Source organism: Triturus cristatus, chromosome 3_1 (assembly GCF_964204655.1).
Source record: "Triturus cristatus chromosome 3_1, aTriCri1.1, whole genome shotgun sequence".
NCBI lineage: Eukaryota > Metazoa > Chordata > Amphibia > Caudata > Salamandridae > Triturus > Triturus cristatus.
This window is the reverse complement of record NC_140583.1, coordinates 888,713,291-888,735,455: the sequence shown is the minus strand read 5'-3', so window position 1 is coordinate 888,735,455 and position 22,165 is coordinate 888,713,291. Positions and strand designations below refer to the sequence as shown.

The 22,165-nt window shown below is 41.2% G+C and overlaps 1 protein-coding gene across 3 annotated transcripts in view; it reads right to left on the bottom strand.

Annotated features, from left to right (window-relative positions):
• The window catches only part of LOC146861238 (sodium channel protein type 2 subunit alpha-like), a 544,972-nt gene that overhangs the window by 81,649 nt on the left and 441,158 nt on the right, over nt 1-22,165 (bottom strand). For all 3 annotated transcript variants that reach the window (XM_085645392.1, XM_085645389.1, XM_085645390.1), the window contains 3 exons: nt 19,867-20,040; nt 14,080-14,202; nt 8,274-8,555 (listed from right to left, as the gene is read on the bottom strand). In XM_085645392.1, coding sequence (XP_085501518.1) covers nt 8,274-8,555; nt 14,080-14,202; nt 19,867-20,040 — 579 coding nt within the window. The remainder of the gene's footprint in view (nt 1-8,273; nt 8,556-14,079; nt 14,203-19,866; nt 20,041-22,165) is intronic.

Below are 22,165 nucleotides of genomic sequence, written 5' to 3'. Positions count from 1 at the left end.
ATTGTGCTCCATGAAGAATTCAAGTTCAATGGCGTGGATCTCCCCCTCCAGTGTGGCCAGTTGGAGGCGGATCACCTTGAGTATTCCCAAATATTTTGGTATACATACACCATAAATTACTACTTTAAAGGTTTCCCACAGCGTAGGCAGGGAGGCCACCGAGCTCTTGTTGTGGGCGTAGTAGTCAATGATAGCCGTTCTGATTTTGGCCCTGAAGACAGAATCACGAAAGGCATTGGTGGCTTGTTGCCAAGTGAAAGCTTGTGGGGTGACCAGCGGGGGGAGTATTTCCAGAAGGATGTGGGCATGGTCAGATGGCGTGCGAGGCAAGTGAATCACGTCCGTGGCCTAGGTAATTACATTGCGTGTGAGTAGCAAATATTCGATTCTGAGCCATGTACCATGGGTAGCTGTAATGCAAGTGCCTTCTACGCTCTCAGCATGTTTCAATCGCCAGACATCAGATAGTTTATTATCATGCATAAGCATCTGGAGCTGCGCTGCGGCATTGGTGCAGTGTGATCAAGGATAACCTTAAAGTCATCTCCACAAATAACGGTCCCAGGGCCCATGGCAGCGATTAAGCACCAAACTCCTACAAAGAATTTCGGGCTATCCATGTTTGGGCCGTATACAGAGACCAAAATGACTGGATGTGTATACAGGGTGGCAGCGACAATTACATATCACCCATCTCTATTGCATAGCGCCTGTCATGTGTGCCAAGGCAACCCTTTATGGATGAGTATGTCAGTAACCTAAGCATGGCTGGAGTATAGGGATGCAAGGGTCTCTGTGATCCATCTAGCCCAAAGTTGGGGAGCAGTTGCCGTGGTTAAGTGGAGTTCCTCCAGGAAGCATACGTCTACATGGTGTCTATTGGGTTTTCTATCCGTCTTTGAGCAGACGTTCCAGGTTAAGCAGCGTATGGTGGTTATTCTGTTTCTAAGGGAGGGGTATGTAACATAGTTGGGTGATCAGGGCTCCGTGCACATGCCCAAGGGGGCCTTAAGGTAACATAGTGTTTCGCCAGGTGTGTGGCATGTAAAGAGCAACGAAGGAAAATCAAACAGTCCAACATATCCACCCATTTCCACTACAACCTCCCCAATCAGTTGAGAGTCCCTAGCCCACCTTATTCCCCAAAATGTACCCAAACAATGGCAGAATGCAGTGGAAATCATCCTGTGAGGTGGCAGATAGCCGGACCAACTGCCCAGTCATAGACCAACCGGATGGTCAACGAGCAGTAGAAGGGACCCCATTAGAGGTTGCTGAGGGTGCATCAAAGAGGAGTTCAGGGGCTCAGTCAATGTAACAACCAATTTAAATCATTTACCTTGTGTTACCAAAACTGAAGGCATAATGGTCAAGGTTGAGATCCCCACTAGGCAGTTGTTTCCCTTTAGGTGGCCCAAGGTAGGGGCCCTATTCATTATCGCTGAGGCAGCAAATGTTGTTTGGTGAGCATACCGCTAGGGGGTTGGCGTGTCCTTGGAATTCGACAGCTGACGGGTGAATTTCATCCCTGTTTTTGAGTCGGTGAAGTAGTGTGGTCTTCCATTGTGTTGAATCCACAACTGGACAGGGTACAATAAGGAGTAGGTGAGATTTTTGGAACAGCTGCTTGACAGGGAGAAATTCATGATGGGCAGCCTGTACCACAAGTTTAAAGTCTGGGAAGAAGGAGATGTCATTGCCTTCATACTGATGATGCGGCGTGCTTGTACAAGTCATAGTACCATGTTGGTGGTGCCATAATTGAGAATTCTAGTGATTCTGGGTCATGCTGGTGCACCTGTGGGAGGGCACAAGCCAAGTGTGCCATGGGTATGCACCACAATGAAGACTGCCAAGAGGGCATCCTAAAATAGCGACCGCAACTTGTGCCCAACATAGGCATCAATTTTTTTGATGATGGTGGATTAGGGTACCTAAAGGATTTGGAGGCTATTGCATCTGGATCACGCTTCTACGTTTTTGTTTTTCAGCTTGATGACTTCCAGGATTTTGCCCATGTGAAGAAGTAATTCTCCTGCAGCAGTTTGCGTGTCCTCCACATCGGACATGTGACTCTCCAGGTGGCGTAAGCGGTCATCATGTTTGTCTACTCTTTCCTTTATACGCTCTAGTTAGGAGATCAATTTTGGCGTCAATAGTGCGGCGGCTGTTTTTGACGTCCACCAGCATCTCCTTTATGTCCAAGTCCTGTATGTTGGCACTTTGGGTTGACTCAGGGGGGTGCTCCATGGGTTGTGATCCATGTGGCTTGTTTGTAGTTTCTCCTCAAATGCCATTTTGCTCTGTTAAGCATTAAACTTCCCTATGTAGTGTGAGTGGAGGAGGTAAGAGCATCCTGGGTCCTGCCACAATCCTTGTACCACACTCCTGGGACCTGGGGACACGAGCAGCCACAGGGGTCTGCACAAAGGGTATTTCATATTTGGTGATGGGGAAACCCTTAGGGTATAGTGTAGAGCTCCTGCAGAAGGTTGTCATTCCTGAGTTGGACTTGTCAGAGGGGGCAGGGAAGCCCTGCAGTTGTTGAATGCCCTCTGCACCCTGCCTCACACCAAGCCCTGCAGAGATGGGCTGGGGGGCAAGAGCAGGATTGGCACCAGTGGGAGAGGGTCCAGTCTGTCCTCATGTGCACATGGTGGGCAGGGGCCACAGCACTCAAAGGGGCCCAGAAGGGTCTCCAAAACACCATGAGCAGCCCCCCTCCACTGCCGCTCACCTCAGTGTTGCTGGTATCAACAGCTCGTGCCCCTGGCTAGGGCTGACGTGCCACCTTCCGGCCCCTCTGCACTCACCCCCAGTGTCCAGCAAGTCTGGGGTTCAGTGTGCCTGCCCATGCCAAGGGCCATGGCAGTTGAGGACCGCAGCCCTCTCAGATGAATCTCACATATAGCACAGGCTTCTGCCATACAGGTGCAGGCAGGCTCCCGAGTCAGGTCAGGGCGCGAGCAGGCCCCATCTTACACAGCCGGCACTATACTTTACTGAAGAGGACAGCAAGGGTTCCTTTTCCCCAAGGCAGAGACTCTCCAAGACCTCAGGGCAGTCCTCACAGGTATCCGGGGGTATGGGAGCATGGGGACTTTGTGCCCCGCAAATCTTGCCACGAAGGGAGGCAAGAGCCTTGTTATTTGGCAGCCATCTAGCTGCCGGGCTCTCTAGCACCCCCATAACTACTACACTTTGGGCAACTTGTTAATATGTGCACTTACATAACTCTCTCTACCACACTCATGTTTGTTTTAGGGTGAAAGAAAAGATCCCTTGCCACCGGTGACAGTGAAAGGAAAAGGTTACTTACCCTGTAAGCATCTGTTTGTGGCATGTAGTGCTGTAGATTCACATGCTGTGTATACTTCCGCCATCTACTGTTGCCCCCTGCAATTCCTGTCTTGGAAGGTGGCCTTCCTTGTAGCCATCACTTTCTTCTGACAATGTCAGTGAGATACACACTTTTACTTTAGAAGAGCCCTTTTTCCAGGTACATCAATATAGAGTGGTCCACAGAACCAATCCAAAATGCCTTCCTAAGGAGGGTTCCAGTTTCAGTCTTAATCAGACAATTGACTTGCCAGTCTTCTTTCTATAACCAGAGTCTCTAGTAGGTAATGCTCAGCATATTTCTGACGTTAAATGAGCACTCATGTACTATATTAATAGAACATAACCATTTCGTAAGACCCAACATCTATTTGTGTCATACTCCAAGACTCATAAGGGACAAGCTCTTTTCAAAGCATGCATAGCACATTGGTTAGTCAAATGCATATAAATGTGTTATGCCAAAGCCAAGGGAACCCTTCCGGCCCCTACTAGACCTCATTCCACTCGCAAAAAAGGGGTCTCTATGGCTTCCGTGGGTAATGTACCATTAGCTGACATTTGCATAGCAGTTACCTGGTCTACCCCACATACCTTAACTAAATATTACTCTGTGGACATTCTAGCCAGACAGCAACCTAAAGTTGACCAGGTTCTCCTACAAACACTTTTCCAGTCTTCTGCAACCTTGTCTGGCAAAGCCACTGCTTTTAGGAGGACTGTTTTACAGTTGCTGCACAGCATGTGTATCTACAGCGGCACATGCCAAGAATGGAAAATGTTAATTACCCTCTAAGCATCTGTTCATGGCATGTAGTGCTGTAGATTCACATGCGCTTACCCTCCTCCCCGGTCGCCGTTGGTTGTTGCAGACTCTATTCCTTTCCTGTTGCTCTTATTTAATTTCATTTGCATGATCATCTTTATTCTATTTTCTATGATCCATCTTCGACTTTGCCCTAAGTGGGGTAAAAATAATCTAAGAATGGAGTCTATGCCCATACGCAATACAACTAATAGGTGGAGACACAAGACCCCGTAACAGGAAAAGACTTCCTTCAAAGAAAAACAAGTTGTACATGTCTGAGCCCAACACTAGATGGTAGCAGTATCCACAACATGTTTATCTATAGCTACACATGCCAAGAATATATCTTTAATTTTATTACCAAAGACACCTGTCATTTAAAGTTATATCGGTGTCTAAGAAGAGCTCTAAGTTTTAACTTTCTCTACAGGAATCCTATTATCCACCAACTGTGGGAGAGTTTAGAGTTTACTTAAAGCTGAACAGTATAACTTGTCTTAACCACAGTGATTTGGAGGCTGCCCTCCAACAGGAGAGACAATCATGTTATTTGCACAGGATTGCACACTGAAGTCAGAACTTCTGCAGTGTTCAAGCATTGTTTAATGTAAAATTAAATATGATCAGTTAATGAGAGGATATTTGTGGGACTCCATAAGCTCATGATGGTATAATACTCTGACTGCAAGGGAGCAGAGAGAAACTTCTTTCCCATTGGGTTGAATTTTCAACTTTGTTTTTCTAGAAGTAGAAGAAAAGGCTAGGTTTATGTATGTTTTTCTTTCTGTATTTGTCACACTGAATTACGGTCTCTTTTGGATACCGAAGGACCATTCTGTAGTGTGTGAGACCTTTTTGTCCATATCTGTATTGTTCTCGGCTGCTAGTGTGGATTATTCTTAGCTGTTAGTGTGGAGAGTGGCACTTTGTATATGTGTTTCCCTGCTTTCACAACTACATTGAAAGTAAATATGGTCAGGGCGGCCTTACAGATCATGTTACTTTGTGAATAACTAAATAATTATATGAAGCTTGAGGTGAAGCTGGAAGAGGAAGTTGAAGGAAATACGAGGTTCTTTAAGCACTATAAACACTCTCTTGTGCACATTCTTCACATTCATCACCAAATTTGTCTTCCTACTGGTTGAGAACATGTGCAGGATACTAGAGTGCTTTCTTCACATATGGGTGCACTCCATCCATGATTTATTCAATAAGAATGGGAAGAACAGTCATTTTCTTCTCTTGCCTAGCCTGTTCCTTTCAAAAGTGCTTGGAGTTTCCTGCTGCCGGTGACCTCCTGGATGGCGATGATGAGATTTCCACAGACAAAAGGTTTAAAGATGGGACTTGCATAACAACAACAGTTCGACAAGTGACATGAGGTTTTTGGAAACCTGATTATGAAGAGTAATCTGGCAATATAGTAGCACCTTGTTGTGTCGAAGATTGGAGCATCAGCAATGTTGGCCCCTGGGATGACTAGAACAGAGTGTTATTGGTCAAAACTGCTGTGAGTTAAAGCTTTTGAATTCTATGTCAGAAACAGAGGCTTCGGATTATGCTTCTCTTTCCTTTACAGCAAAAAACAGCAACCAATAGTATTCAAAGAAAAAACAATTCTACATTTCCCATAATTCTGCAGTTCAACCTCAAATAAATGGTAAACGATCGAAGAACATCCTTTGATTTGCAAATTACTTAGTGGAGTCCGGGTGGTGCGCCCTCACTCCCAAATATTCTATTCTGTTGGATGTTGATGTGGTTTTAAAATTTATATGAAATTGGCCCACCAATGAGGATCTTTCTAGGAAGCAGCTCTCTGCCCAATTGGCTTTTTACTATGTTGAATTTCTTATTGAAAAGCTTCTGATATCTTTACATAGCAAGTAGAGTATTTACTCTTGCAGGAGTATATTTTCTTATTTCTAAACACATAAAAACCAACTCTAAATGTATTAGTTATCCAGGTGTTCCAAATAACCCAAAGTTGTGTGCTGTTAAATGTATTAAAGTTTATGAAGATGTGACACGCAATTGTCAATTATTGGTATCTCTACAGAAACCATTTGGTCCAGTTTATTCAGTGACACTAGCCAGCTGGGCCAAGTGGCTTTTGGTAGATGCAGGTATCGAGCCTTCTATATTCGGACCACATTCAGTAAGGGGAGCAATGGCTTGCACAACTTTTTCTTCAGATTCTAGCTTAGAGGACATCATTGTGGCCGCCGATTGGTCCTCAGAATCCACATTTAAATTGTTCTTTCATAAACCTATTTTGGATGTGGCTTCTGGTGTGGTGGCACAGTTTTGAACACGCATAATCCAAAGCCTCCTTTCCTGACATAAAACAAAAAATCTTCTAGCATTCACGTCAAGAATATTCAATTCTATTAACGACATGGAGGCAAGGATTATCACACCCAGGATCATTTTACTATATATGTATATATAAGTTTACATTGATAAATATGAATTTTCTGTTGCCTATCCAATATTATTATATGTACAACCCAATATGTGGGATATTACCATGAATTTTCTTTTTCAGGTACTTATACCAAAACAACATAGAAGTTGGAGGTTGTTTGCTTGGCGTTAAGGAATATGCGAGAGACCGCCCAGGCGTGACAGTCTAATGTCTGAGTCTGAAGCAGCTAACCATGTTGGGTTGGATGAGGCTGCAGTTTAATTCAGAAAGAAGTTGAAGGTTCTTCTTGTTTGGACTTGATCTATGGTCTTAGTTTTCTGTTCAATAATCTGGTTCTAAAATTACTCTTAGGTCTACTTCACAAAGAAAGAGGAAGGACTATGGATCATAAGGCTTTTATAATTACAGATAGTACCTGATTTGTGGGTCATAGAGATGGTGGTCTTGGATCATGGGAAATGTAGTGTTGGTTTGTTCTTTGAATAATATTGGCTGCTGTTTTTTGCAGCAAAGGAAAGAGAAGCATAATCCTCGTCTCTCTGTCCTTAATAGAATTAAAAATTCTTGATGCAAATTATAGAATTATTTTACAGTATTATAGCTATGAGGTGAATGTCCCTATAACACAAGTTATTACACAAGGTATTGCACCGCCGACCCAACGAGGAGCAGCCCAGATGAAGAAGCATGACACCTGCAAGGGTGTGTGAGGGCATTAAAATCCAACATATGAATTGCCAACGCTGACCCATGTAGGGCTTACTGTTTGCCCCTTTCTTTCCTGACTCTGAATATCCTGACTCCAGAGGAACAGCATATCTCTACTTGTGTTGTAGATTGATTGGGGCCTCCCTTATATGCTGGACCTCCCACTCTTTCTCGAGTGGAAAAAGGCCCCCACGTCCTCCCTATTTTGTATACAGTGAATGTCCCTATGCCTCTCTGAGTTTGTAAATTCACACTTGCAGCTCTGCTTGGAGGCTGAAACCCAATCTATAGATTTCTGCTTTTTGAAAGAGAAACTCTTTGTTGAAATATACAGAATGTGCAAACAACAGATACACTGCCACAGGGATCATCCTTGAATATATTTTTCTGTTTGGATGACATGCATTTTCCAAAACTTTGAGCTGAAGATTTTTCTGAAAAACAAACGTGGGATTTTTCAGAAAAACAAATGTGGGAGGCTCAAAGGAGAAAGGCTAATTCACTATGATCTTCAGAGTGAGAAAGTAGCATTGACAGTCTTGTAAGACCTACCCCTGCACACGCTATGGGTGTTGATACAGGGCTGTCTATCTAGGTTTTACTGAAAAACAGTATAACATTTTGAAAGTAGAGAAACTTCTGCTGGTCCCAACTGCAAATAGTGAAACAATAATCTAAAATAGTCTCTAGGTTGGAACTCAGGCTGATTGGCTGGGAACTAATTTGCGTAAAGGTGGATGGACTGCATTACAAGTAAATGCATGTACCACTATAGGTGCGTAAGCATTTTAACATTATAATAACAGTTCAGGTTTCCAGTCTAGATTGTAACTTTAAAATTAATACTCTTCTTAAACATATAGAGCTTACACATAAAATGGATTAGCATTCCTCAGTGCTAAAGAAGAAAGACATAAAAATATCACAGAAAGATATAATAATTCCTTAGAAGATCCCATGAAATATTGTGAAATATAAAGGACTTACTACTTGAAGTAGGGCAAGATATCCAGCTCCCACATTGTCAAAGTTCACTTTCACATTCTTCCATCGAGCTGTCTCATTCTGGCTTATTAATGCCTCACATTCTGTTTCATTGTTGACTTCGGTGACTAGAAACATCTCGCCTGTTGTGGTGTTCACACAGTGATAGTATTTACCAGCAAACAGATTTACGCCCATGATGCTGAAAATTAGCCAGAATATGAGGCATACCAGAAGCACATTCATGATGGATGGGATTGCTCCTATGAGAGCATTAACGACCACCTAGCATAAAATCGCACAAATAAATAAAGTAAGAATACATGAGGCAACATTCTGAAAATATAACTTGAAATGGTTTCCAAATGTGTGTGATGTAAAGGATTATGCCATTTTAAAATCAGGACATTTCATGGAAATGGAACAACAGAAATGGAAAAGGAACTAAAATATCTAGATGAGCATAAACTAAAAGAGGTGGAAAGTAAAAATAAAATTAAGACCTGATTGTGGAAATGTGGAGTCAAAGAATTTGTGTGCACTGGAAAAAAAGATACATGTACAGGTTAAAAATACATACTCCAAATAAAAGCAATAAATAAAAAATGTAAACAAAGATGAACAAAGAAAGAGTGGGTTGATCTCATGAACTTCGCAAACAGAAAAGGAAGCAGATATGTACCTGTAGGACACATCAACACATACTCTGAACTAAACATTCTTAAAACGAATACTATAGAGATGCTTATGTCTCATTATTACATGCAATATTATTATACAACGTTAGCAGTATGTGACTGGAGACATGAAAAACATGTTGGTAGCATAATTCACAAAGCTATTTGAGAGCATCAATGTCTACACTGAGACTTTCATAGTTATTTATATAGCTAGAAAAAAACTATTGCGTGAAAAACTCAGGTACTTAACTTTTCAAATGATTGCAACTGTATTGAGCGAGGTTAACTGGAAATTAAACATTATTGAATAAATTATATTAAGCACGGGCTTAGCAGTGCAAGGCGAATTAATAATCAAGAATATTATTGGTTTTGTCACTCTTTTTAAACGAATATGGAATAAAAGTTTATGAAAAATGCATTTTAGCCCATAACAAGTCAGGCTATAAAAGGACATTGGCCTCAACAACCAACAAGTGGTGAGTACATAGTTTGTGAGTGAGTCAAGAGATGAATTATATGTTCACTGACAATCAACTCGCTCCAAGGTTGGACTTTATGCTACCAAATGTTTACTTAGTTACATTTTACTACTATAATTTTTCACTAAAGGGAATAAAAAACTGACAATCCTTTCCTATGATGCATGCACTGCACGGTATGTTTATCATTGATCAAGTTAATGATCGTTGTGTATGTTCAATGATGTCACATTGTAAACTGAAAACTTGAAATTGAAAATAAAGGCAGCGGCAATTAGGTGTCTTGATATAGTATAAAATATTCTAAAACTCATCCAATTCAAAAAGTTTGAAATCCTCAAACACCATGCAAAGCTAAAACACAATTTTAATAAAATCACACACGCTCAGAATCGCTGGCTTTGAAGCGTCAATGCATGCAGGCTTGAAAAACATGCTGTGAGTACTACTGAGCAGCAGGGACAAGGAAATCATTTTTATAATGCGAATGGATGTGGCTTTTCAGAGTGGCGAATGCAATCCAGACATTTTGTTACCTCAACATAGCACAGTGTTCACCTTCAGTCTTGTTTTTGTTCTAACTGAGTATTAGCAGTGAACAGAAAGTGTACAACAACATTTATTGATGCATACTGCCTGATCACCACAGCTATTTTGTAACTGTAAGAAGCCTGGTGTCTGTTTAGCGATACCAAACAATGACATGAGTAGTAACCCAATATATCAATGTTCTGCAAATATTGCACAATGAAGACACAATATTTCATACTTCACGTCAATGTGAAGTACTTGCAATTCCTTTGTGGTTATTAAGAGAGAATGCTGTTAGGCTGAGATTGATAAGCAGCATCCCTGGTTTATATAGTGAATTCATATGTTGCAATTTACATTATTATGGGAGGCTACAATAACCACTGATAAAGTCACTTCTCACAGATTATATGTTTGCTCTTTGTGATTATTATGTAGGCAGGTCTGACTCTGAATGCTTTAAAATCACGTTTGCTTGTCTTCTTGTAAATGTAAGGGACTGCTTACATGTAATGTTACTAGTGGTGTACAACAGAAAGAGAGGCAGAGGATATCCACTGCCATATCTATTCCAAGCTTCATTTCAAACACACACTACATGATACAAGGGGGTCAAGGGCCTTCATCAGGACAAGTCGGATCCCTACCATCTGTGCTACGTCTTGGTACATTTGAGTAAGACTCAGTTGCAGAGGCCGCATAGACCATTAGGTGGTTACTCTCTAAAGTTAGTGTATCAAGGTGTGTGTGAAAGTTAATAATGGCAGGGCCTAGAGATTCTCTAACAAAAAATCGCCTAGATAAATACATTGTTTAATGTGTGATGCATATGACTATACACATCCACAATGAGTAGCACACAACCACTAGTTGTTGTAAGCAGTGCTTGAATATTGTTTCACAGATAAATATAATATTTATAAGGTTTCTCTTTCATTTTGCAAGTTTAAAAACACACTTGTCACAATAATTAGGGAAAACATTGTCCATAGAAGTAATATGCCCAATCAATAAGTGGAAATGGTTATGTATGCCTGAAAATGTGGAATGACAGTTGTTCTAAAAAAATAAAACTATGATTTAATCTAAAAAAACAATGATCGGATGAGTATAGATCAGATGAGTATAATTTGGGCATAATTTCTCCCGCCAGAACCTACTGTGAAATGGACTGGACTCTTAATTCACAATGCACTTTTCTTTGCACATTCTGAATGACTTTCAGTAAATTTATTTTTGACAAATACAGATTATGACTTTCATTCCTAGTAACTAGGTGGCTATAACTACAAATGAATTTCAGTTGCAGCAAATATCTGAGTCATTTTCAAGCCCTGATGGTACAGGCACTATTTACAAAACCATTTCTTTCTAGAGGGAAAGCTCTGTTTGCTATCTTTGCTTAAAACACAGAGATAATAATGATGGCACCATGCCAAATGATACATAAAAACTAAGTACAATATGGAAAGTGTGTGCTCTTGAGGAAGCAGTCCAAAAAACAACCCTGGGAAGAAAGGAAAGCACATTCCGATGAACTTTGCACAAAATAACTTTTCAACACCAAACAAACCAACACCAGAGCTTTCTGGGAAACCAGAATGGCATCAACAGAGATGGCAGAGTAATAAATTGCTCAAGCGTGCTGAAGAAAGTCTGGGTAGTCCATCTGACCAAGACATTCACCAAGAGCCCAAAACTGCAAACCCTGAGCAAGGACAAAGTATTGAATAGTTGGATAGTTGGATACATTCAAGTCACGCAACATCCCAGACAGTTCACCTCTTTCGGTTAATAAATATTACACAGCAGCGAAGGTGGCAAAAGTGATAACGGCAGGACAAACAGACAGAGCACCAGGCCAAAATGGTATCCCGCAGGCAATCTACAAGCTCAACCCCCAAAACTAGGCAAATCCGCTATCAGCATTATATAATGAAGTGAAAGAAACAGGCACAATCCCCAGCAGCTGGAGAGGGTCAATATTAAATCTGGTCTTCAAGGATGGAGACTGGTCCAACCCTGCCAACTACAGGTCAATTCCACTTATTGATTCAGAAGCCAAATACTATGCATTGTTAATCTTGGAGGAACTAGTAAAATGGTCAAACATCAACAATCTTGTCCCTATTAACCATACAGGATTCCGGAGAGGATTTGGAACCACTACGTATATCAGATATGTAACATCAATATCAGACAAATGCAAGCGCTTGAAGAAAAAGCTCCATCTAAGCTTTATAGATTTTAAAGCAGTGTTTGATTGTGTGGGCTGAAGTCTTCTGTGGGGAAAACTCAGGCTGTGAGGGCTCCCCGGTAGAATACTGCTTGCAATCGAGCAGTTATACACACGCACTTGGATTCAAGGTAAACTAGGGGATGGTAGATAACTATCAAGGAGAATTCCAACAGAAGTAGGCCTTAAACAAGGGTGTGTTTTAGCCCCATACTTGCTCAACTTGTTTATGGCTGGCCTCTACCCAAGGCTGGATCAGATAAACTCCCACCCGCCCGGGACCTTTATTACTGACTCACAATTCATATGCAGATGATATTGTCTTACTTAGTCAAACAAAAATGGGTCTTCAGTGATCACTCACAGAATTAGCAAAACACGAAAAGGCCAACAAATTAGAAATAAACACGACTAAAACAAACATAATGTCTATCTGGAACCGACCTGGTCCTCCACTTAAGATCAAGTTGGGAGACAGGATCCTAGAGGAAGGTTCATTTATAAATAGCTGGGCCTGTACATAGACAAGAAACTAAACTTCCAAACACAAAAGCAATACCTCTTAAAGAAAGGAAATGCACTGATTTATGCTTTTTGTGCTCCCACCAAGAAGCTGGAATGTCCCTTTTAAGCATCTACTGGCAGTTATTGCGGCTAACCTACTACCAATGGTGGAATACGCAAGTGCCGTTATGCATGGTAAAGACCCATTGACTCTGGATAAATTACAAACATCTATAAACGAGTTTTTGGTCCACCGCAGAATGACTCACCAACACAAGTCTGCTTGGAATTTGAAACCACTGCCTCAACTTCAACCAACCCACAAGATACCTTCGATTTGTGTCCCATGCAAGAGCACACCTCCCTCGTATCAAGAAGACCAGAAGCAGAGGACGCTCCTTCTCATACCTCACAGCCAACACCTGGAACGACCTGCCGAAACACTTCAGAACCTCCTGCTCTCTCACGGACTTCTGAAGAAACCTCATGACAAGGTTCTTCCACACAAAACAGGTATTATTTACTCCTTAACCCTCAAGCATGTACTGCTCATCACCTTAGAGACCACCATGGGTGATAGCTGTGCTCTAGAAATTCACATAACGTGACATGACATAACAGACTTATGAGGCAATGTTAAAAAAAAATCAAAAATAATGTACACAATTAAGATTTTATATAAATGGTAGAGAGGTTTGTGCTGCACTTTTAAAAATATTTTTGACATTTATTAACTATGTTTATGTTTATATTTTGGGGATTTATAAAGTGCATGGCCGTCCAACTAGGATTGAAAGTCATAATATTTTATGTGGCTTTTATTCTGAAAGACATACAGCAGGTAAACAAATAGTTACATGCATTCACCATCATGAGCACACGGAATTATACTATATGTGAAATAGGCTATATGTGAATATGTTGACATACAAATGCCATTAAACTTAGTGTTTCTAGTTGGTGAAGGTCAGAAGTGGTAGCTATGTAACTGTCATTCATTATTAAGTGATTCCTGTTTGTTAGATTTCAGGCAAACTACAAAAACTTTTTTGACCATTTGGTTCACACAGTAAGGGCTTTGTGTCAAATGCACAACTTGAAAAAAACTGCCCAGACGTTTCCGGTGACCAGCATTAGTTTTACAGGATCTAATGACTTAAGTGATTTACGTAGATGTACTCTTGAAAAAAATTATAATAAATGCGTTTGCTAGAAATGGGTTGGAGATGAACAAAACAAAGCATTTTCTTACATTTAAAATGTTGGCAAGTGTGAACTTTTCTTTATATGGACAAAGCATTCCTTATACCTACTCGGCATGCACATTGTTTTATGCATGCATTATTGTTATTTTAGATTCTTTAATTTTGTCTTACCCTCATCCCTTCAAATCGAGAAAGGGCTCTTAGGGGTCTCAGTGCTCTTAGTGTCCTAAGAGATTTAATAGCACCTAGTTCTGAATAGCCCAAGGCATTAGCTATTAAGCTAACCAAGGAGACCTACACAAAAACAGAAAAGCAAAAAGCATTGTTCTTCCAAGTATTTCAACATACACATAGGAGAAATGAAGCACCATCAACTTGTCCAGGAATCCAGCCAAAACCTGGAAAAGAACCTTGGTTATCAAAAAGAAACAGTTAGAAGTTACAGTTGCTGTAGTAGAAAACCTATTGGTACAGAGGCAAAAATACAGCATTTTTGTGGAAAGCCAGCTTGCATTGTCAAAGGCACACTTGTGAAAGACAATAGTCTCGCATTCCAGAGCACCCTTGTACTAGTCTTACCCTTATGCCTTCAAATCTTGATAATGCTCGCAGAGGCCTCAGTGCTCTCAAGGTCCTTAGAGACTTAATAGCAGCTAGTTGGTTGTACCCGAGGGCCACAGCCAAAAGGGAAATGATAGAAATCTGTTCAGATTTAACAGCATTGTTAAATCAAATTTGGAGATAATGTTAATTGGTAAAGCGGATCAATCTTTAAAATAATAAATAAAAGGGACCCACGAATGGAGAGGTCTGTGATGAACTACACCTCCTTTATAAGTAATACCTATCTATGCTACCTGGGTCATCAACTAAACTCAGGTATAAAGCTTGATATTTCTAGTTGAAAATAGATTCCCTTGTGTATTTAAAGGTACGCAAACACTGCAAATGATTACCAGACTTAAAGCTACAGCTTAGTTTTCATCTACATATGAATTCAATAGGTAAAAGCAAAACATATGAGTTAGGACCTTATTATGAGTTTGGCTCCCACATCGCCAAAGCCATGAAGGAACCACCCGGCAGATCTGCTGTCTGGTGGGCAGGTCTTTGGTGTTTCCAGGGCGGTGCCTATGAAATAGGCACCGCAATGGGAACATCAAAGGCAGTACCTGCACGGCATGGACTGCTGCAGTCCACGCCATGCAGGTGCTGATGTACATGCACACAGGGGGGCACATGTTGTTTTCCCGGTCTTCATCCACATGACGTGAGGCACCAGGGGGCCGTGCAGGGCCCCCTTTGTTTCCTCACAACTATACATTTCAAGGATGTGAGGGAACTCGTAAGATGCTTGGCGGGGCTCGTAGCGGCCCCTCAAAGCATTTTGCAGCCTCAAGACCACTGTGCCACCACCAGGGATCTCTGATCCCTGGTGGTTGCAGTGGTCCCAGGGTGTTCAGAAGACCGCCACTGCCGTACCCCTCGAGTCTGGCGGTCCTTGGACCGACAAACTCTTAATAAGCCTCTTAATCTATACTCAAACTCTTGTAGCCATCACTCCTTGGGCAATTACGCAACATATTTAAAACTCACCACCACAAAAGTAGATAAATGTTTCTATTGCATTGTGTAGCAGTATAAAGAAATGCTGCAACAAATGCATTCAACTTTCGATTATAAACCCAAACACTTCGAAGATATTTTGAACATAACATTGTGGATTTGTTGATCACCCGATTTTATTTCTGATGAAATACAGGATGTTAGTGAAGTTTTCAGTACATTACTTCAGTTCAAGTCAATTAAGCAGAGATAAGCATGAGCCATAACAATAAACTGACCACAGCATCGGAAACAAGGTGTTGAGGGAAATTCTGATGTCTGTTGCGGTTAACTGACATAATATTGATGCCACAAATATTGACCTACAAAATTATCAGCACATTCACATCTTTTACAAAAATATCGAGATCCTGCACTTAATTTAAAAAAGACTCTAATAATGAAAAAAATATCTAATTTAACAGATATCGCAAACGAAAAATTCGGAAATATTGTCACTTATAACAATAGACTGTGGGTTTTAGTACAAGTCTGGCAGTCCACGGTCCGCATGACATGCGGGGCGCAGTGGTGGCGGACTTCTGACCGCATCGTTTTGACCAGGGCGATAAGTTGTCCTGGGACCACAGCAACGTGGCACGGCAGTATTGAGGCTGCAATATGCTTGGCGGGCCCGGTGTGGCCCCACCAAGCATGTTACGAGTTTCCTCACCACCACACTTTTCATGGCGGATCAACTGCCATGAAAGATCTGGTGGTGTGGAAACACCACCAGGCTTGAAAGCTCAAATAGTATCAGTAGGCTGCCAGATCAGTCATTATCACTGAGTGCCCCTTCAGTTTGACCAGAATCTTTTGCCAGGCGTTTGTTTCCAGCAGCGTGTTTGGCATACTTTAAGGCAGATATGGCGTCCGTAAAGAAGTGGTGGCTGCCATCATGGGTGACTTTAAGCTTCGGCGGATATAGAAGTGCGTATGAGATATCCACCTGTCGAAGGATAAGCTTGACCGGGACGAATTCTCTTCTTGCAGATTGAACTGCCGGGGTGAAGTCAGGGAAGAAGGAGATTTGGTTGCCCTGATGTGTTATCTGGCCCATTTCTCTTGCAGCTCGAAGAACGCTGTCCCTATCCCGATAGTTCAATAAACGGGCCAGGATAGGTCTCGGAGTGCAACTACGGGAGGCCGTGGGTCTAGGGACCTGTGAGCCCTCTCAATAATATACATGGTAGAAAGCGATGAGGCAAAAACGTCCCTCAATAGAGTTTCAATGAAGTCTTCCACTCTACCCATGGCCATGGTTTCCGGCACTCCGGTATTCCGAATGTTATTACAGCGGGACCTGGTTTCCAAGTCCTCGTTTTTGGCCTTGATAACTTCCAATACCTTTTACATGTTTAGGAATTGCTCTCTTGACTCTGTTTGGCGCTCCTGTGCATTGTCTAAACTCGGTTTTCTAATCTGTCAATGTGTACTTTATGGATGTCAACTTGTTTCTTGACCTGGTCTAGTCTGTCCGTAAGTTTATCTATCTTGGTGTCAATTGCTTTAAGGCTTGATTGAACATCCAGAAGGATGGCTTGCAGATGGTCCCCTCCGACCGTGGCTCCATCTCTGTGCTCAGTTTTGGGATCCGTCGCTGACTCCGCGTGCCTAGTTGTCCTTTTATTTTCAAACGGCAGCTTGGTCTGTTTAGTGTCTGTCTTCCCCATTTTCTAGTGTGCGATTCCACCTGGGGATTTGAGTGAAAAAGCTCGCAAGCTCTAATATCCCCAGATCTGGACTAGGGCGGCCGCGAATTCAAGAATTCCTCCTCAGATTGCCACACAAACAGCTGCAACAATAGTTCAACACAAGCAGAGCCTCAGACAGATATCACCCTTCCGCCACAAATGCAGGTCACAGGGCTACAGTTCAATTACCTCCACAGGGCCGCACCGGAGGCAGAGAGCAGGGCAAGACAACCAGCCACGCCAGATTAGTCCCAGAGGACTATATGCTGCTCCCTCTCATTGACGCATTTGCATGGGACCAGATTAGGTACACACAGGGGAGGAGGCACCAGTATAGTCACATTGGCTGCTTAACAGGATTAGTCCAAGCTTCTCCAGTGCTCCCTCCAACTTCCGGACAGCTTTAAAGTAATATATGGTTTCTAATATGCTGCAGAGCCTTCGGACTCTATGGGTAGCTAGCTGATCACATTTGTCTCCACTGAGACCCACACTCTGTAGCACTATTTGTACCCACCCAATATGAAGATAAGTGCACATATTTCTGATGTAAGAAACAAGGAGTCACAATGAGCAATTGAAAAATGTTACCTCTCTGATTTTGTGAAGGACTAATAAGGCGTAGCAATCAAACTATGTATAAACCAGAAGAAAGAAACTACAACATTACAACTTAACATCAACTTAAATGAGCAATAGTCTGACTGGCAATATTTTATTAGCAATTCTAGTAGACATTGCTATTTGTGCTTTTGGAATGAGAAGACAATCTGAGGGCAAAGTAATATAGCTCTTCGTATGAGGTGGCCACCCATTTGAAAATATTTCCAGCACCAGATTCACAAACGTGGCTTCTCTACAAGGACTGGTGAATTACAATCATTTGTCTTTTTCCTTTTGTCCAATGATTAGTGCTATTTGGGGAACACCTATGAGAGCAAGATCTCTTTTTATTGTGTTTTTACAGTACAGCTCACCTCGATGGGTTACTCGGCAGTCCATGGCTCCAGAATATCTAGAGCAGAGAAGTGGCATGGATGGGGAGGAGGTCACTGCCAGATAAAAGTATTTATATTATGAACCAGGAAGCCCTTTCTCTCATCTGGTCATCAAGTCTCTGCTGAAGTAGTAATGTAACAGGTGCAGTTTGTCCTATTATGAAAGTCTTTCAAAAACCAAAAGCAATGGCTATAGAATCACATCAGAGATGTGATATAAAACAGCATTTTCTTCATCTTTAGATTGTGCCAGAGAGGAAAAACATCTAAATTAGCAAATAGTTGCAAAAGTGGTCAAACTAACCAGATTTAATAAAGCACACTGGCAGTGACATAGGAGGCACCACATGTACTCGGCTGTCTTGTCACTCATGGGACTCGTCGCACAAACCACATTGCGTTGTAAGTATCCTTGACATGCTCAAGTGCTGCTATAGAATGTTTTCAAGTCTAGCCTGTGTCAAGTTCCAAAATGCTTGCTTCATTTCAGCCAAAGTTCCAAGCCATTAAAATACAAATGGTTTACATTTCAAGTTCGAAGCTGATGTTTATCATTTTATATGCCTTTAATCTGCTTGTGTTTTAGCATTTTATTTTTGTATTAATAAGCATTTGCCAAATTTAAAGATGATTGATAAGCCAATATGTTTAATGAAAAATGGCTAGCACCTTAGCTTCAAATGATTCTGACAGAGCCTTAATCACACTAATTCTACATTTGATTGTTCCAACTTGTGTTAATTTAGCTATGTCAGAGAAATGACTTGGATATCAAGAAAGTAAAATATAATACAGCCAACCGCCAGGTATGTGTAATAAAGTAAGATAATTTTGAAAGACTGATGATAAGAACTAAAGAAGTAGTCCAACTTTAGTATTGTATGATATAATAAAAAAAAGGAATAAACAAAACCACCAAACCTAGAATGAAAAACATACACAATTAAACAATCATGAAATATAAAACATATGCCGTTAATGCATAGGCATGTACCCATAGAACTCTATGAGGTAAACATCAGAAAAAAGCAAGAAACAAGTTTAGACTAGGAACAACTGTCTTTCCAAAAGCTGTAGCTCCTACGTGTGTATAAAATGAAGTTGCATTTAGAAGACGTATAATTCACCCCAGCAGGAACAATAACATATGTTTCTTACCAATCTATAAGTTACATCTTTTTCTCACTGCTCACTTTAAAATCAAACTTTTATGATTCATTAAGTGTATGTCCATACGTTGCCATTTTATATGTAAGCAAGGGGTGTTTTGAGTATTATATGCACATTTTTGTATTTTGTTATCAGTTTTAAAACAAAAAAGATCAATACAAATATGAAGATCTGCTTTATCATTATTAGCATTTTGCACTCTATTTGCTTTAAATGACTGTCTAATTTCATGACTTTAATGTACAAAGGTACAAATGTTTGACAGAAGATTCTTCTGACATGGCTTTCATTTGCAAATAATCCACATGCTAACTATGTGCAATGGAAATAATATATATTTTGAAAATAAAACTTTAAAAAACAAAAAGAAGCAAAAGGCTATATGGGACAAGATCACCGTTTAGAACACACAACTCAGCTTTGTCTAGAATGCCAAATAGAGTTGGGCAGCACACTGTAGTATTCCAGCAATAATCATCAAGAATACTTACATCGACTATCAGGAAATCCAGCCAGCACCAGGCATTGGTGAAATACTTTGCGAATCCATAAGCCACCCATTTCAGAAGCATTTCCAGTATGAAGATGTATGTGAACACCTTATCAGCATATTCTAACATAGTCTTAATGGTCTTTCGCTGTTCAATGTATATGTCTTCAAATGCCTGTTTAGGAAAGACACACACATTTCTGATTTAGCATTTCTCACAAGACAGCATCTTGACGTACTAGATAAACATTGATATGTACATAGATTCTGTCTTTGTTAGGCATAATGTCTTTCAATGATACAAATAGCCCAAACCACATGATAAGGTCATTCAGAAACAAATACCAGTGATGCATGAGTCATTTTAGGTTGCGCTCATCTGTCTTATGTAAAAGTGTAACAAAAGCAATTGATTTTGGTTTTGTAACCCAACCTGATGTGATTAAGAGCTTAGAGTATTTATCAAAGAGTGATAACTGAAAATTGATTGCCACTTTCTCCTGCAGGCTTGCCCTGATGTACTAACACATCACAGACACCAGAAATACAATTAAAGTCTCACATGAGGTCAAAAAATATCCACCACCATTTGTCCAGTCATTAATCTCCATGCCAAATGTTCGAATGCAAACATAGATTCTCTGAGTAGTATCTGTAAAACAGCTCAAAAGCATGAAATGTAAATCAATGCGGTGCGGTGCAAAACCTTTATTCTCATCTTTTTGTTAGCTGTAAGAAACACATTTAGATTGTAATAACTTTCAATGGCTGGTCGTTAACAAAGGTCGCAGACACAGCACATCTACTGTAGGGAGAGGTGAGTTTCAGGCTCCATTTAAATTGGTAGGACTGGATTACTAGTTGAATCTAGGGAAAATGTTGCCAGACCTGGCAATGACAATAGCTCACATGCATCCTCATCAGGCTCAGTTGTTCCCTCAGTATGATTTAGTGAATGGCAGAGGAGAGCTGATGTTCAGAAACAAATTGCAGAGACACAGTTTTATGGTAATGAGTTGTGGACTGAGTGATGTCTTCATCTAGTGGAATAGATCACAGTGTCACCAAAGTCGAAAAATGTGCAGCTGAGCCAGGAACCAGGATCACCATTGACAAGAGAGTTGGAGGGATCAGAGTAGGGCAAACATACGGAAAACTATTAATACCCCAAGATCCATGGCTGCAACATCAAGAATATTTGTGGTTAAAGGCAGAGAGGATGACTGCAGTGGGATTTGGCATCCCTCTTTCCTGAAATGGTCCTTTTAACCTCCACCCTCTATTAAAAGACCTAATGATTCATCAGGTAGATTCCTCCACCCCTCAGATGCCTTGACTGTCCTTGTAGTCATCTATGCACAGGATGATAGATGAGTCTGCAGCACTCGGCTCTGACTTTTTCTTTTTTTACTGAGTTTTTATATAGTGCGAACTTGACCCGTCGGTATCGGGTATCAGAGCGCATTACATAGCACCAGTTGCGTTACATGTGGACAAATTCATTTTGCCCAGAATCACAGGTTGTTCAGCGTCATTGCTGAGACTCGAAGCCGGAATCTCAGATTCGAGGTCGACCGCCCTAGCCATCAGGCCAACTCCTCTCCCCACTTGAGTGGGTTACCTGGAGAGTGCACTGATAGACAGGCTCTGATACTACTGTCCCAGTTTTACCACTAAGCACAGTGGTGGCCATCAATTATGGTTGTGCCTTGGTCAGTTTGGAAGTTATGTTGAAAGGTCAATTCACTGCCTACTGATGGAGTGGAAGAGTGCAATGAGATAGAGGCTGAGGATCCCGACTTTTGCTTTGACTGCAGCATGACAGCCTCATTGTTTCTGCGCATTAATCCAACATGGAGGTTGAAGGTGCAACTGAAGAAGAAGTTACATTTATTGCTAATAGTCTCAGAGACAGACATCCTTTGAGAAGGAGAATATTGGGTCTGCTTAATTGAAAATGTAAGAACGGACAGCTCTGGACAGGCTACTAATAACTTTGCCAGAGGGTTCAGCAGATGGTGGATGTGAACAATCGCTAAAGGCTGTCTTGATTGCACCATAAAGGGCTTTACCAATCCCCTAAAGCATCATTGAACATCTGTACTTACACACATCAGTGTGAGGAGCAAGGACAAGCAAAGCAGGACAGCTAAAACCAACATGAAGCAACTGAAACCGGCCACATGTTTGTTTTAGCCGGATTGGAACTGCCTTGGGGTGGGTCCACTAGTGTCACTCAGAACTTGAGTACTCGACCAGCAATTATGAAAATAAAGACTTTTGCTGGTAGTAGCGAATCC